This window comes from Vulpes vulpes, chromosome 3 (genome assembly GCF_048418805.1).
Source record: "Vulpes vulpes isolate BD-2025 chromosome 3, VulVul3, whole genome shotgun sequence".
Classification (NCBI taxonomy): Eukaryota; Metazoa; Chordata; class Mammalia; order Carnivora; family Canidae; genus Vulpes; species Vulpes vulpes.
Window position 1 is genome coordinate 61,965,508 of NC_132782.1, and position 16,468 is coordinate 61,981,975.

Consider the following 16,468-nt stretch of genomic DNA (forward strand, 5'->3'; position numbering starts at 1 on the left):
GGTGGAAGGGAGGGAGCGTCCGCCCGGGCCCAGGGAGCAGAGGGAGACCGAAGGCGGCGCCCGGCAGGCCCGGCGAGTCGCGGTGCGGGAAGCCGCAGCGGGGGGCGGCACCGGGCGGGCCCTGGGCGCCGCGGGCAGGTGCGCGCCCAACGCCGGGCGCAGGTCGGGCGCGTGCGGGGGTCGGGCCCGCGGAGGGGCGCCCTCGGGGCCCGCGGCGGGAGGCGCGCGCGCGCCCCCTGCCGCCTCCCGCCTGGGCCGGCCCGGGGCGGGGCGGGCTCGCGTGCCGGGTGGGGCCGTCCTTCCGCGGCCCCGCGGTCCCGGGATGCGAGCGCCGGCAGCCGCGCCGCCACAGCTCCCGCGGGTGCGCCTGAGCCTCGGGTAAGTGCCCCCGGGCCGCGGCCGCCGCCCGCCGCCGCCCTCCGCCGCCCGCCGCCGCCCGCCGCGCTCCGCCGCCCTCCGCGCTCCTCCCTCCGCCGCTCACCTGACGACCCGCTCGCGCCTCCGGGCAGGGCGGCCGCTGCGTCCCCGGCTCTGCCCCTGCGCGCCGCCCGGCCGTGGCCCCGATGTGCCCCCGAGCGGCGGCGGCGGCGGCGGCGGCGGAGCGTCCCGGCCGGACGCGGGCAGGGCCCGGGCACTGGCCCCTGAGCCTTCCCGGGCGGCGGGGCACGAGGCCCCGGAGCCGCGGCACAGCCGGGCCGCTCTCTCCCGGGCAGGGCGCACGGGGCTCGCTTGTCCCACTGGGGAGGGGCCGAAGGGCCGCAGGGCCGAAGGGCCCGGGCTCCAGGAATCGGCTCGGTTGCCCTTAGCGGCACCAAGAAAGTTGTTGTTTTCCCCAAAAGTCTTCGTTTCAGGGGCCCCAAATCCCAGATTGTGGATACTCAGTGTGGCACAGACAGGCGGTGACCTGCTGACCCTGCTGTTCCCACTGTGCCTCCCCCGGGGCAGGTGATGGGCCAGCGTCAGAGGTCAGAGGCCTTGGGCCACTCTTTCCGCCTGTCTCTTTGGAGGGGTTGGTGCCGCAGACATCTTCCCTCTTTGGGAGTGTCCAGCGGCCTTCAGGGTTGGCTGCCCCAAGTACCATCATCAGGGTGGGGGAGGTAGCCCCCAGGACTTACACGTGGCCTCGAGGTGGCCAGCCGCAGCTGGCGCCAGAGAGGGTACTGGAGTGTGTGCCTGGGACATCTGTGCCCAGGGTCTGGGCCCCTGAAAGTCGTGTGCCTGGACTCCTGGCCTGGTCAGCAGCTGACTCACCAAGGGCACTCTCCAGGCCGCCTGCGGTGGACGCAGGCCCTCAAGCCCGGACGTCTCCACCCGGGGTCGCCATGAGGGACCATGTCTGGCTTCGGCAGGCTCTGGGGCAGCGGGGACAGGGAGCCCCTGTCACGGTGTTGGTGGTAGCCCTTGCCATGAGGAGGAGATGCTGCGGGGATGTACAGGCTGTCCCTGTTCCTGGTGTGTGGCTGGCGGGCAGCACAGCCCTGAAGGGGACGCTGTGTCACGTGCTGCAACCCCCCAACAGCCTGTGGCTGGCGTGCACCGTGTGTAGGGTAAGGACTTTAAGGCGGGTAACTGCTGGACTTTGGACTCAGACTGAGCGTTGTTGCCCTCCTACTCTGGTCCCAGAGCAGCACATGCCCACGGAGCCCAGTGTGGGGCTCAAACTCATGACCCTGAGATCAAGACCTGAGCTGAGGTCAAGTCAGATGTTTTACCCACTGAGCCACCCAGGCACCCCTACAGAAAGATTCTTACAAAAGCTCGGGTTTCTCTGCAAAAAGCAGTCAACTTAGAGCTTAGCAGGGCTGGGAGCCCCATCAACCACCCTGCACACCCAGCTCACACATGTGTGTTCGCAGGCCCCTGTCTGCTGCCCACCCCAGCACTGTCTATGGTTGCAGGGGGGACCCTGGCCCAGGCCAGTCACAGGCCACAGGAGCCCAGTGGGGAGGGTCTCCTGCCTTCACTTACCAGCGAGGTGTCTGCCACCTGCATCAGGGCAGACACCTGTGTCCTGCCTCACAGGGGCATTTCCTCTAGGAGTTTGATCTAATCCAATGGAGGCTTCATCTTTTTGAGGAAAATTAATGGGGATTTAGTAAAATGGAGCAACCTACTGCCATAATATCCGCCCATATATAGGATTCCCGGGGCAGAAAGCTGAGCACAGATGGCCCCCCACACCATGTTTCTTCAGCAGGATCTGTGGCGGTGGAGGGGGCTCAGTGTTTCTTCCACACACGCCCCAGGGAGGGATCCCTGGGAGCCTTTATCTGCCCTTGGTGTTTTTAGGGTTGTTCTGAGTGCTGATATAGAGGTGCCACGGGAAAACGTGGCTCTGTGGGGCAGGCCGGCAGTGTGTGAGGCTGGGAACGGGCTCACCTGGAGCCCAGATCCTGTCACAGCACCTGCTTCGGGTGAAGGCTAGCCAGGGGGTCAGCACCACCCCATCCGGGCTGTCCCTGCCCCCCCCCCACCTTCTCGCCCTCACCCCTGCACCATCCTATCTTCAGCTCAGCTGGGCAATGGTGATGCTGGGGCGTGGATCTTCTTCACCTTTGACCTCATGGGTGACTGTGGGTTGCTGAGTGCCTGGCCCCTCGTGGGGTATGGGGACACTTCCATGGCCTGCCCTCCCCTAGGCTGGGGCCAGGCCCGGGATGTCTTGGCATGCTGGCCTCTAGCCACGGAGGGTCTGACTTGGCTCCCCAGAGAAGTGCTGGCCTGGTGGCCGTGGCACAAGATGAGGCTGACAAGGCGGAAGCATCCATCCATCCGTTCCTGCTTCAGCCTACGGCCACCTCCCTCCCCGGCCCCGGCAACTACTAATCTACTACCTTCCTCTTCTGGACTTTTCGTATGTATGGATCCAGCACAGGAGCTTTTGCGTCCGCCTTCCTGCATGTAGTACATCTTCAAGGCCATTTATATGACAGCGTGCATCAGAGCCCGCGCCTTCTCAGGCTGGGTAATACTCCACGTGGGCATAGACCCCACTAGGTTTACTATTCGCCAGTTGACGGGCTTTGGGGCTGTGTACGCTCTGGCTGTGGTGAAAACTGATGCTCTTGAGCATTTGTGTGTCAGATTCTGTTTGAATGTATGTTTCCAGTTCTCTTGGGCATGCACCCAGGAGTGGACTTGCTGGAGTGTCTCTGCGTCTAACCCTTTGAGGATCCACTACTTCCCCACAGCTGCTGCACCATCTTCCATCTGCACTGGGACCACAGATCCCAGCTTCAAGTCCTCACCAACACTTGTCACTTTTCCTTTGTTCTGTTGATAGCCATCCTAGTGGGTGTGAAATGCTCTCTCCTTGTGGGTTTGATTATATTTCCCTGGTGACTAATGACCTGGAGCGTCTTTGCTTGTGTCTGTTGACCATTTGTATATTTTCTTTGGAGAAATATCTGTTCAAGTCTTTTGCCCATTTTTAATTGGGCTGTTTGTCTTTTTGTTGTTGAGTTGTAAGAATTCTTTATATGTCCTGAATAGTAGACTTATCAGATGCGTAATTTGCCAATGTTTTCTCCTGTTCTGTGGTTGTCTTATCACTGACTGGATGGTGTCCTCTGAAGCATAGGTTTTTAAATTTGATAACGTCCAATTTATTTCTTTTATTTTCTTGTTTGTGCTTTTGGTGACATAGTGGAGAGTCTTTTGCCTGATTTAAGGTCATGAAGATATAGCCCCATGTTTTTGTTGAGGGTTTTATAATTTTACGTCTTACAGTTAGGTCTTTAACTAATTTTGGTCAATTTGTCCATACAGTATGAGACAGGGAAGAGCCTCCTTCTCTTGCATGCGAACATGTGATTTACCCATTTGTTGAGGATACTCTTCTTTCCCCATCGAATGCCCTTGGCATCATAGTGTGTCTATTCCTAGATCACATATTTGCCTTTTTCTAATGCTTTTTTAAAAAATGTTATTATGGAAAATTTCAAATTTTTAACAAAAGTAAAGAGAATTTTATAATGAGCCCAATTCATCAGCCAGCACAGATGGGCAGCTATCAATATCAAAGGATCCAGTTTCGTTTAGACTCCACTCTGCTCCCCAGATTACATAGGAGCAAATCCCTGCAGTGTCATTTTTTAGGATATAACTCTAAAATATATGCACTTAAAAAATCAGCTTTTTGCATTTTTACCTTATTTTATTTGAATTGACTTTTTAAAAAAAGATTTTATTTACCTATTTGAGAGAGAGAGAGAGAACGTGAACAGGAAGGAGGCGCAGGGGGAGAGGGAGAAGCAGACTGCCGGCTGAGCAGGGAGCCTGATGTGGGGCTCCATCCCAGGACCCGGGATCATGACCTGAGCCGCAGGCAGACGCTTCACTGACTGAGCCCCCAGGCGCCCACTGAGAGACTTTAATATAAGGAAGTATTAACTACAAGAGTGGAGTGACCATAAAGGTGGAAAGAGGACTCTCAAGGGTACACCATGGAACATGCCGGAAGAGTGCACTTGGAAACGGAGGCTCCCTCTCCCCTGGAGCTGGGGTTCAGGCCTCTTTGGAGAGGGTATGGTTCATCTGCCGGGACACTGGGTGGGCAGGAGCAGAGAAGACTGTGAAGCCCCGGGCTCAGTCCCTCTGGGGCCTCTGCTGGCAGGTGTCTCACCGTGTCCCGTAGAGAAGAAATGGTGGCATTCACGCAGGCAGGGGGCCTGGGGGCAGTAAGTGCCCACCGGGCAAACCTCTGAGTGCCACCCCGCACTCCAACCCACGTTGCCACCCCCCTGACCTCCGCAGGCTCCGGAGCCCACGGCACATTGTTGTTGTTATTGTTGAAGCAACTGTCCTTTAGAGACATTTGAGCAGCGAGAACAGCCTGGGTCTGTCCCCAGTGGGCCTGTGCCCATGCCCCCTCTTCGTCTCGTAGACCCACGTTACCATCTGGTATCGTTTTCCTTTGGCCTGAAGACACCCTTTCACATTTCTTATGGTGTCGGGCAGCTGGCGAGGAATCTTTCAGCTCTTGTGCATCTCAAAACATCTCTGCCTTCAGTTTCAAAAGCTATGTTCGCAGGCTGTGGCATTCTGTTTCTGTGGGGACGTAGCCCCGCCGTCGTCCTTCTCTGATGGAGCACCTGCTGTCACCCTCACCTTTGTTTGTCCACACCCAGTGGCTCTTTTCTCTGGTGGCTTCTTAGACTGTTCTATATATCCTTGTTTGTGAGCAATTTGATATGATTGGCCTTGCTGTGATTTTTTTTTAAAGATTTTATTTATTCATTCATGAGAGACACACACACACACAGAGGCAGAGACACAGGCAGAGGGAGAAGCAGGCTCCATGCAGGGAACCCGACATGGGACTCAATCCCAGGTCCCCAGGATCACACCCCAGGCTGCAGGCGGCGCCAAACTGCTGCGCCACCGGGGCTGCCCTTGCTGTGATTTTCTTAATGTTTCTGTGCTTGGAATTTATTGACAAACATTGTATGTTCTCACTCATTTGGGGAATATAAATAATAGTGAAAGGGAATATAAGGGAAGGGAGAAGAAATGTGTGGGAAATATCAGAAAGGGAGACAGAACATAAAGACTCCTAACTCTGGGAAAGGAACTAGGGGTGGTGGAAGGGGAGGAGGGCGGGGGGTGGGGGTGAATGGGTGACGGGCACTGAGGGGGGCACTTGACGGGATGAGCACTGGGTGTTATTCTGTATGTTGGTAAATTGAACAACAATAAAAAATAAATTTATTATTATTAAAAAAAGGAATTTATTGATCTCCTTAAATCTGTCAGTTTACAGTTTTCATTATGTTTGGACAGATTTCTACTATTTATTAAATTTTTTTCTTGTCACCTCCTATTCTTTGGAGCCCCAGTTACACACATAGCAAACTTCTTGAAATACTAACATATTTCATTTTTCTTTTGCTGCTATTGTAAATGATACTGATTTTCAAAAATCTGTGTTCTGATTGTTCATGGCTAGTGTACAGAAACACACTTTTGTATGTTGTCCTTTTACCCTTTGACCTGGATGAACTCAGTTATCATAAGAGATCTGTTGTGGTAAACTTTCTAGGATTTTCTGTATGTACGATCATGCCATCTATGAGCTTCCCTCCCCAGCGTCACAGTCTGCTTTCCCTCATCTTGTCCTGATGGGCATCACTCGTGGTCTGGGTGGAAGGGGATGAAGGGCCTGTGATCTGAGGGGCAGAGCTGGGTCTTCTTCATTAGCTGTGACACTAGTCTAGACACCCTTGATCAGGATAATGAAGTTCCCTTCTATTCCCAGTTTGATGAGAGTTTTTTCATTATTATGAATGGATTTGGATTTTGTCAAATATTTTTTTTGAACATAGGAGATGGTCATAGGTATTTTTTCTGTGGTTTATTAATGTAATGAATTGCAGTGATCAATTTTTGGATGTTGCAGTAGTGTTGAATTCTTGGGTAAACCTGACTTGTGGTGCCATTTTGCCCTGTTTGTATTGCTGGATTCCATTTGCTAATATCTGATAGAGGATGTTTGTGTCTATGTTCATGATGGATATCATCTGTAGTTTTCTCGAGATGTCTGGTTTTTGCATTGGGGTGATGCTGAACTTATAAATGAGTTGTCGATTTTCAATTTTATTTTATTTTTTTAAAAATATTTTTAAAATTTTATTCATGAAAGAGAGAGAGAGAGAGGCAGAGACACAGGCAGAGGGAGAAGCATGCTCCATGCAGGGAGCCTGATGGGGGACTTGATCCAGGGACTCCAGGATCATGCCCTGGGCTGAAGGCAGGCGCCAAACCGCTGAGCCACCCAGACATCCCTTCAATTTTATTTTTAATTTTCTGACGGAGGTTACAGAGAATTGGTATTCCATTTTTTTTTCTTAAATTGGTAGGATTTATCAGTGAAATCATTTGGGCCTAGATGTTCTTTGTTTTGTTTTGTTTTTATTGTTGGAATAGATATAGGACCAAACAGTTGCTCTCTTGAGTGAGTTTGGTAGTTTGTGTCTTTCAAGGAATTGGTCTATTTCATCTAAAATGTTGGATTTGTGGAAATAGTATCATGTCTCAGTCTGCTCAGGTACCATGACCAAATACCACAAGCTGTGCTTGAACAACAGACATTGGTTTCTCGTGGTTGTGAAGGCTGGAAGTCCAAGATCTGGGCATCTGCTTGTTGGTTCTGCAAGTTCCTCAGTGGACTCTGAAACTGGCCCCTGTTTGCAGAGGGCAGGGAGAGACCAAGAAAGACACGGCCACTCCAGCTTGGTAGGTGACAGTGTTGTTTTTATTGTTTTATTTTTTTTTAAGATTTTAAAATTTTATTTATTTAAGAGTGAGAGAGAAACTATGAGTGAGGGGTGGGGTGCAGAGGGAGAAGGAGAAGCAGATTCCTCAGTGAGCAGGGAGCCTGACTCCAGGCTCAATCATAGGACACTGGGATCATGACCTGAGCTGAAGGCAGATGATTCACCCACTGGGCCACCCAGGCACCCTGATAGGTGACAGTCTTAATAACGAAAGAGAAATGATATACAAAGGTTTGTCTTAGGAGGAAGAAAGATGAGTGGATCCTGTACCCACTGGCCATATCTTAAAAGTTTATGAAGAGGCCTCAACTAGGTTCAGTCACATATATCATGCACATGTTTTCAACATCACATCCTGGTCTCAAGCTGTGTCCTTGGAGCAGCTGTTGGGAGCAGGAAGGGTGAGCCAAGCACACATCCAAGGAGGGGGATGGAGGGAGGAGCTTCCTAGTACCTGAGTCCAGCTCACAGGTCAACTGGCGGTCATGTCCTCTCAATGACTGTTCCTAAGACCACTGAGTGAGTTTCCAGTGAGAGAGCTCTCTTCTTGGTTTGCAATGACTACACATGGTGAAGAGAGAGCCCTGGTGTCTCTTCCTCTTCTTATAAGGGCAGCAGTTCTGATAGATCAGGGTTCTGCTTTCATGACCTTAATCACTCCCATAAAGGCCCCACCTCCAGTGGAGGGTTAGGGCTTCAACATGTGGATTTGGGGGACACAAGTTATATACTCTTTTCTTCTTTCTAATTTCTGTGGGATCTGTAGTGATGACCCCTCTATCATTCCTGATATTGGTCATTTATATCTTCTCTATTTCTTGATCACTCTGGCTGGAGGTTTATCAATTTTGTTGATCTTTTCATAGAACCAACTTTTGGTTCATTGATTTTTCTCTGTTTTAAGTTTTTCATTGATTTTTTCCTTCTTTCTTATTTCTGTCCTTCTGCTTGATTTGTATTTATTTTCTTTTTCTAGTTACTTAAAGTAGAAGCTTAAATTATTTGAGATATCTTCTTTTTTTCTAATATAAATGCTTAATAATATCAGTTTCCATCAAAGTATTGCTCAGCTGTGTCCCACAAAATCTGATATGTTGTTTTCATTTTCATTAAATTCAAAATACTTTAAATTTCTTTGAGACTTTCTCTTTGACCCGTGGTTATTTAGAAGTGGGTTGCTTTCCAAATATCTGGGCATTTTCCATATATCTTTCTAGTTTAATCCCATCATTGTCACAGAACATATTTCATATGATTTCTATTCTGTTAAATTTGTTCAGGATTGTTTTAAGTCCCAGAATTTGGTCTATCTTGATGAATGTTCCATGTGCAAAGAATGCATATTCTGCTGTTGTTGAGTGGAGTGTTCTATAAATGTCAATCATTTCAGGTCTGTTATTGTTTCTAAATCCTTCCTGATTTTTGGTTTACTTTTTGTATTGATTACTGAGAAAGGAATGTTGTTGTTCTTGGTTATATTCCTTCTTCTCAAGTCTACTTTGTCTGATACTCATATAACTACCCCCACTTCTCTTGATTACTGTTTGCATGGCATACGTTCTCCTGTCCATTTACTTTACCTACTTATGTCTTTATATTCAAAGTGTGTTTCTTATATTTAAGCACGTTCATGACATGGTTCCAATATTTTCCTGGCTCTTCACACACAGGGTGGATGCTGTGTGTTGGGTCTCACCTCCATTCGAGGCCAGGTGAGGGCTCCTAGCCTTTGCTCCAAGTCTGTTGGCCCAGTGCCTGGCAATGAGTGGTCACTGCACACGGTCTGCAGGATGTGTTGAGGGCTCAGACATCCTCACTGCTTGGAAATATCAAGATTTTGATGCTATCCCCAAGGTGATAGGTGAGCTGACCAGTCTCAGGGCACAGATCCTGGGCTTCTCCTTGGGGACCTCCTCTCTTGTGTGCAGGCGCCATGTCCAGCTCTGCTGGTAGAGGCTGGTGGGTATGTGCAGCTGTGAGTTAGTGGCTAACATAGAAGTCCAGCACTATGGAGTTGAGTGGGAGATTTTACATACAAAAGAGGAAGCCTGTTGGCTCAGAAGTACAGAGCCATAGGAGAGGGTTGGGAAGAGGAAGAACACCCACCACAAACACCACCAAGAGAGGATGCACGCAGCTCCTGCGAGGAACAGCCCAGCCCAGTCAGAGCCCTGACACAGCAAACTGCTCCTTGGTACCTGAGCCGTATGTCCTGCTCACGGATGCCCATGGAGTGGCTTCTGATTTCTGCGGGCAGGCTCAGGATATTTACTCAGGTGTAAGCGCTCTGAGCCAGATGCAGGAGCACAGGGCTGTTCTCTGTAGGAGTGTGGTGACTGAGGTCCTCAGGCCAGGCTTGGGGACCGTGATGCTGCTGGTCAAAGGGGAGATGTCACGGCCAAGGCTGTGTGTCCTCACTGAGCCCTTCAGCATCTTTCTGCTGAGGGAAATAGGGTTTGAGTGGTTCACACTCACTGGCAGGCTTTGTGCTGGAAGTGCCCTGGGACATCTTATTCAGTGGGTGCTGGAGGAGGGGGACCCGGCATGGGGTCAGTGTTGACTCCTCGATGAGGCATGCAGGCATGGGCCCTCTTCAACATAAACAACTTTATGCCTCCTTTCTCTTTTAGGGCCAGAGATGATGATTCCACCAGGGGAGTGCATGTATGCTGGAAGGAAAAGAAGGAAGCCCATTCAGAAACAGTAAAGTATCATGTCTTCTGTTTTTGCTGATTGTTACTGTTGAGGGGGAAGGTATTTGCGTTTTCATTGAAAGAAGCGAATTTGAGGAACAAAGTGAGTGAGGGGGAGGATTTGCTGAGTCTTCCTGATGGGTAGAGGGACTTGCAGCAACGGTGGCAGAACTAGGCTGGCAGGCTGCGCAGCTGGGAAGCCACTGCTGCCTTTCTTAGTGGGTTTGGGCTGCTTTCCTAACTGTGATTAGAAAATGAGGTTAGAGCCAAGTGACACCTTTTGGCCAGAAGTCAGCGTAGGGGCCTGAGACATCACTGTGACTGTTAGTGAGCCCAGCTCCCCTCTCTGCCCTGGTGAAAGCCTATCCTCACCAGGACACACCCACAGCCCATGTGTGAGCTTTGCCACAGGTGAAGGACACAGGGCAAGCTTTGTCCCCTGCCCATGGGCCTCTCCGAGGTTTGCAGAGTAGGGAGGGGAACCTGTAGTCCTAGTGCCCTAGACACAACGTCACTGCTCACAGTCCCTCTACTGGCCCGGTGGCGTTTAGGACACGGAGGTGTGAAGTCTGCAGTGGTGGCAGGAATTATGGGGCGTGGGGCTGCCTCTGGTCCTCCCGTGGGGAGGGTCTTGCAACATATCCACTGTCGACTGGGGTTCTGTGTGTGTGACACAGCTCTGAGTGTGGGCATGTGCACTCAAAGCTCTCTGCAGTGGTGGCTGCACGTGGGCCTGTGTTTCTGTGACCCAGGCTGCCCTCCTGGCTTCTGGTGGCGGCAGGATGGTGTGAGAGGTCTGCAGGGATGCAGCCACCACCACCTGAGGTTAGGCAGCAAAGGTTTGAGAGGCTGGACTTTGGGAAGTGGGTCTGTCACCTGAGCAGCCTCCCAGCTGCGGAGGTGAAGAGTGGGGCTAAGGCAGCCGAGTGCACCCCTGACAAGGTGGAGGAGCTGGGTGTTTCCATGGTCGGGTCTAGGATGGTGGTGGGACGGAGTCCTGCTTGTGTGCGCTGGCCAGGAGTCATCCTGGTGAACATGTGTGCCGGCATGTTGGGTAAGGACAGAAAATCCTCCCAGCACATGCGTGTACCATGTTCCATGTGCTGGGCCATCTGGGGCAGGGGAGCTTTCCTGCTTTTGTTGTTTTTGTTCCAATAACAGGGTCAGAGATAATGAGTCTTTGAGGCATGTATTAGGAAGTCATTCATTTTACTTGATATTTTAAAGAGGTCTCGTGTTCATCTGATCCAAAACTCAGACCCTCAGCAGGTGCCTCCTGCCCAGTCACCGGCACTGACGTGAGTAGTTTTTTGCGAGCCTGTCCCAAGAGTCTCCTGTATAAAGCAGCACGTACAGCCGCACAGTGCGCAAGCTTCCTCCGTTTGTTCAGGGTGATGGCGTCGGCACAGTCGTCCTTCCATGTGGGTGTACACCCGTGCCTGCCCTGTGGCACCTGCATAGACTGTTTCACTGACGCTGAGAACCTCTGCCTCATTTTGCACGCATGCTCACAATCAGGTGGTAGTCTGCGATGGGTGCCACACAGCCTGGCGTGTTCGCATTGGCACCACCCTTACCAGGGCAGCCTCTCAGGGTTGTGTTTGGAGTGAGCAAACTTGAGGAAAGGGGACTCTCCCAGCTGAGGCCTCAGCTGCAAACCCCCCATGGCAGTACCTGCCTGGGGCCCATCTGTGTCACTCCCATGGGACTCGGGGACGTGGTAAATGACCCAGACACGCTGAGGGGCACGCAGTCTGCTGTGCAGTGAGTAATGAACCCTTTGTCCATGACCTGGGACACGCGTGCCTGCCACCAGCACCCATGGAGCAAGAGGCAGAATCAAGTGCTGCCCAGCAGCTTGCTTTCCTGGAAGGGGGGGGGTTCTCTGTCCACAGGCCAGGGCTGGGGATCGTGAGGGGCGCCCCCCCCCCCGGGCTGCCAGGTGCTCTGGGCTCGCTCGTCCCTGCTCATCTCTCCTTCCTGCCCTGGGCACACGGTGCTTTTCAGACTTTGGTCACTGGAATTTGCATTCTTCTCATAAGTCAGGTTAAAACACCACCTGGATTTCCTTTTCTGTGAACTGTGTTGATAACTTTTGCTCATTTCTCTATTGGGTTGTTTGTGTTTTTATGCTTCTTGAATCTTTGGAGCAGTTGTGTACTGGAGACACTAGTTCTTCAGTGTGTTTCCAACACATCCCTACAGTTTTGATTGTGTTCTTTGCTATGCACAAAAGTTAATTTTTATGAGGTAGGACTTATTAATCTTTTCCCTTGTGACTAATTAATGTTACGTGGAAGTTTGGAAGATCTCCCTGCTATAAGCTTATGAGGAAATTTTCAGTATTTTCTCTACATTTTTATGGGTCCCTAATACATGTTTTAAATTTTCAAGCACTTGGAATTTTTCCTGGTTTGTGGTCAGGGTCTGAATCTGCCTCTTTTCATGTGACGGCTGCTTGCTCCCAATGCTGCCGACAATTGGTTTCTTCCCCGCGGGTTTGAAAGGGTCTTGGGCATTTAAGCCTGGGGGACATTTAAGTTGGGGGTCGGCGATGAGAGACCGTGGGGTAGCTCCAAGTCCACCTGGCTCCTAGCATGTCTGTGTGTCCGGACGGCTGCTGTGTCTATCTGCTCCGGGGGGCTGCCAGGTGGGTGCTTGTTAGCACAATGCCTCTCTCGGGAACCGTTCTAGGGAAACTGGAGGTCAGAGATTTGTTTTTGATGTCTGAGTGCAGGGCACCTGTGCCCGCCACCCCTCCTGGATGTGAGCCAGCATCCCTGCCCACTCTGGCTGCGCCAGCTGCTCCGTGGCCTGTTTGTTGCCGTGCCGTGCCTGAGGGCTCTGGGGCTGTCATCGGCCCCGTCCTGTGGTCCGTGCGAGCCTGTCTTCTCTCCTGGAAGGGGTCAGTGATGAAAACTGTGGAGCGTGGGATGGACGGAGGAGATGCATGGGGCCTCATCCTGGGGGCCTTGTCCCAGGGGCCTGGTCCTAGGGGCCTGGTCCTGGGGGCCTGGTCCTGGGGGCCTGGTCCTGGGGACCTAGGCCTGGGGGCCTTGTCCTGGAGGCCTGGTCCTGGGGTTCTGGTCCTGGCGGGCTGTGGGCCATGGGCGGCCAGCCGGAGCCTTCTCCCCGTGGTGCCTGGAAATGCTCTTGTGCACTCTTACCCACCTATGCTGTGGCGTCAGCCCCGTGGGTCCTATTGCTCTCTGGGGCTGGCGCTGTGAGGTCCTGGAGGTGTTTGTTGCTTGTCCTTTTCTCCTATTGGGCTGTGACTGAAGGAGATGAAGCTGTGCGTGTGTAGACGCGGTGTGGTCATCACGGTAACCAACACAGGATCATACCACAGTGCACTGGGCACAGGCTGTGCCTGCCTTCACTACCATCCAGGCAGTCCTGAGGTGCTCTGTCCTGCAGCCTGCCTTGCGTTTTTGGAATTTTTTTTTTTCATTTTTGGAATTTTCTATGACTGGAATCACACACCATCACGTTGGGCTCCCTTCCCTCAGCAGGATCTTGAGATTCATCCGCAGCTTGTGTGTGTGGAGGGAGGGCCTGTTTACCGCCAAGCGGCACTGCCATGTTGGAGGCACCGCTCTGTCTTCTCACCAGCAGATGGATGTTCAGGTGCTTCCAGGTTTGGGCCTGGAAGCTGCCGTGAACGTCTACGTACGAGTCTTCGTGTGGATGTGTTTCTATTTCTCTTGGGTAAATGCCCAGGGGGTGGGATTTCTGACATCCCCGGCAGATGTGAATTGACTTTTAGGAAACCACCAAGCAGCTGTGCCATCTCGCGTCCCTGGCAATCGGGGACTGGGGCTGCTCGGCCTCCCAGGCTCTCGTCTGCCCTTCCCTAGTGGTGCTGGTACCTGTTCCTGTTCATGTGCCAGTTTGCCATCCGCAGATCTTCTCTGGTGAAGGGTCTGTTTATATAATTTGCCTTTTTTCTTATTGGGTTGTTTATCTTCTTATTGAATCGTAAACCTTCTTTATGTATTCAGGGTACAAGCTCTTAGGCACATTTCCCACCATCTACGGTTTCCTTTTTCATTTTGTTGTCTTTTTTTCTTTTCTTTTTTTTTTAAGTAATCTCAATGCGTGACGTGGGGTCGAGCTAAGATCAAGCCTTGCATGTCCACTCACTGAGCCAGCCAGGTGCCCCCTTTTCATGCTCTTAATGGTGATTTTCAAAAGACATGAAAAAATGTTGATGAAGATAAATGTTTTCTTTTATGATTTTGAGTGTGTGAGTCTTCTAAGCATCCTGGGATTATCCCAAGGTCTCAAAGATTTCGCTTGTATTTTCCTGCAGATTTAGGTCTATGACCCACTTTGAGTTCTTCTGGGGGTTGTGTGAGGTGAGGGCTGGTGTTCACTTGTCTCCGTGGGCGTCCAGTAGACCAGCCCCATTTACTGAAAGGACTTTCTTTCCGTATTCAATTGCTGTAATATCTTTGTCAAAGGAATTGGGTTTATTTCTAGACGTCCTGCTCTGGTCCTTTTTTCTATGTGTCTATCTTTTCTGTAGTAGCAAACCATCTTGAATATTGCAGATTTATAGAAAGATGAAAATCAAAAGGATAAGTTCTCTCTAATTGTGTATTTTAATTGGCTATTCCTGGTTCTTTGTATTTCCATGTAAATTTAGAACCATCTTGCCAGTTTCTGTGAAAAGTACTGCTGGGATTTTGATTGTGATGACATTGAATGTAGAGCTCAGTGCGGGGAGCATTGCCAGGTTTGCTGCAGGTATTTTACATTTTGGGCTCAGGGCTCCCCTGCATCTGAGCCTTGGCTTTTCTGGCCTGGCTCCCATGCTCATGCTCATGGAGCTGGCCTCTTGTCCCACCTCACCTCCCGCTCATCCACCCCGGTACTTGCAGCTGCCTGCACAGACTGTCTGCCCCCACCCCCCTCACGCCCCTGGACAAGAAGTGGGATGATTCCTGCTCTGGTCCGTGGGGCTGCGGACAGGGCTCATAGAACCTCTGAAGGAGCTCTTCTGGTGCCCGATTCTCTGGCAGGCCTCTGGGAGCCAGCTCACTCTCAGGTACAGGCTGTCTGGGAGCAGGTGGGGCCGCCTGCCCATCTCCCACTGTGTCCCCTTCTCTGACCCTCACACCCATACTGGGCACTGCCTGTGAGTATCTTTCCCTAATCTGAAGGGCCTCCCCTCCCGCCAGCCAGCGCCAGCCACACAGGAGCTGCTCAATGTATCCCCAGGCCTCCTGCAGGTTTAAATGTTGGCTGGCAGCATGAGCAATTTGGGGGCAAGTGACTCATTAACCAAGGACACCAGCAGAAGGTGACAAGGGTGAGATACTTGTGAATTGCATACCTGGTAAAGGCCTTGGATCTGCAATATGAAGGACTGTCAGGACTCCACACTAAAAAGACAAATAACCCCATGAAGAAATAGACAAAGGACTCGGGTAGACATTTCTCCAAAGAAGACACATAGATGGCTGACAAGCCTGTGAAAAGATGCCCCTCGTTATTGGTCGTGAAGGAAATTCAGATCAAACCACAGTGATGTTTGATCCTCCCTCCACTGCAAATGGCTGTTCTTTGGGAAAAGGAAAATAATGTGTCATCTAGGATGTGAGCCACGGAACCCTTACGCGTTGCGGGTAGAGGGAGCATGTTGGCAGGTGTGACTGCGGCGGCACAGAGTCTGTCAGGTCCTCCGAAGGTGAAGCATGATGACCATGCTGACCCTGCTGTCCACTGCTGGGCATGTGCCAGAGAGAACTGGAAACTAGGTTCGCACAAAGTTTTAGGCTGGAGTGTTTACTGCAGCATCGTGTACAGTGTCCAGACGGCCGCCCACTGGGGAACAGCTGAGTGCAGTGTGTCCATCCACATAGTGGAGCACTTGTCACCTGAAAACAGGAGCCGAGTCCTGATCACCACAGGTGCATCTTGAAGACATGACCTTATGTGGGAGAAGCCCGATGCGAAGACTCACATGGTAGGATTCTGCATGGATGAAATGTCTAGAACAGTGAGTCCATGGAGACCTAGGACAGCTTGTGGTCGCTAGGGGCTGGTGGCAGGATCAACGGGGAGAAACTGGAAGATGGGTCCAGGGTTTTATTTGGGATGATGAAATGGTTGGGAACTTGATAGACACGTGGCTACATGGCACCATGAGCGTACATTTTTAAATGGTCAGTGTTACGAGAAAAAACAAAGACCAAGAGCAAGACATGGCATCTGGGACTGGAGGCTTCTGTTGGTCCTCGGAGGCCTGGGCTACAGACTCTGCAGAGCAGGGCTGTGCCACCGTCTCTCCCAGACACGCAGGCCACCAGACCTCCTGGTACTTGTGAGCGACAACTGGAACTTTTGGAAAAGAGAGACACCCCTCGCCCCTAAAAGCAGCAGGTGCTGTGACTCCAGGGAAGGGGGCTCTGGGAGCCAGGCGACCCTGTTGCAGAGCTTGCCAGCGGCCCCTCCTGGGCGGCTACCCCCACCCACCTTGCTGGCTGCCACTGTAGG

General features: G+C 51.8%; 1 protein-coding gene across 1 annotated transcript in view; it reads left to right on the forward strand.

Annotated features, from left to right (window-relative positions):
* The first annotated feature begins 285 nt into the window (after positions 1 to 285).
* The window catches only part of AHRR (aryl hydrocarbon receptor repressor), an 81,493-nt gene continuing 65,310 nt past the window's right edge, over positions 286 to 16,468 (forward strand). Inside the window, exons 1-2 of the mRNA XM_072752652.1 lie at positions 286 to 378; positions 9,905 to 9,977. Of these exons, the coding sequence (XP_072608753.1) occupies positions 9,913 to 9,977 (65 nt within the window). The 5' untranslated portion in view covers positions 286 to 378; positions 9,905 to 9,912. The remainder of the gene's footprint in view (positions 379 to 9,904; positions 9,978 to 16,468) is intronic.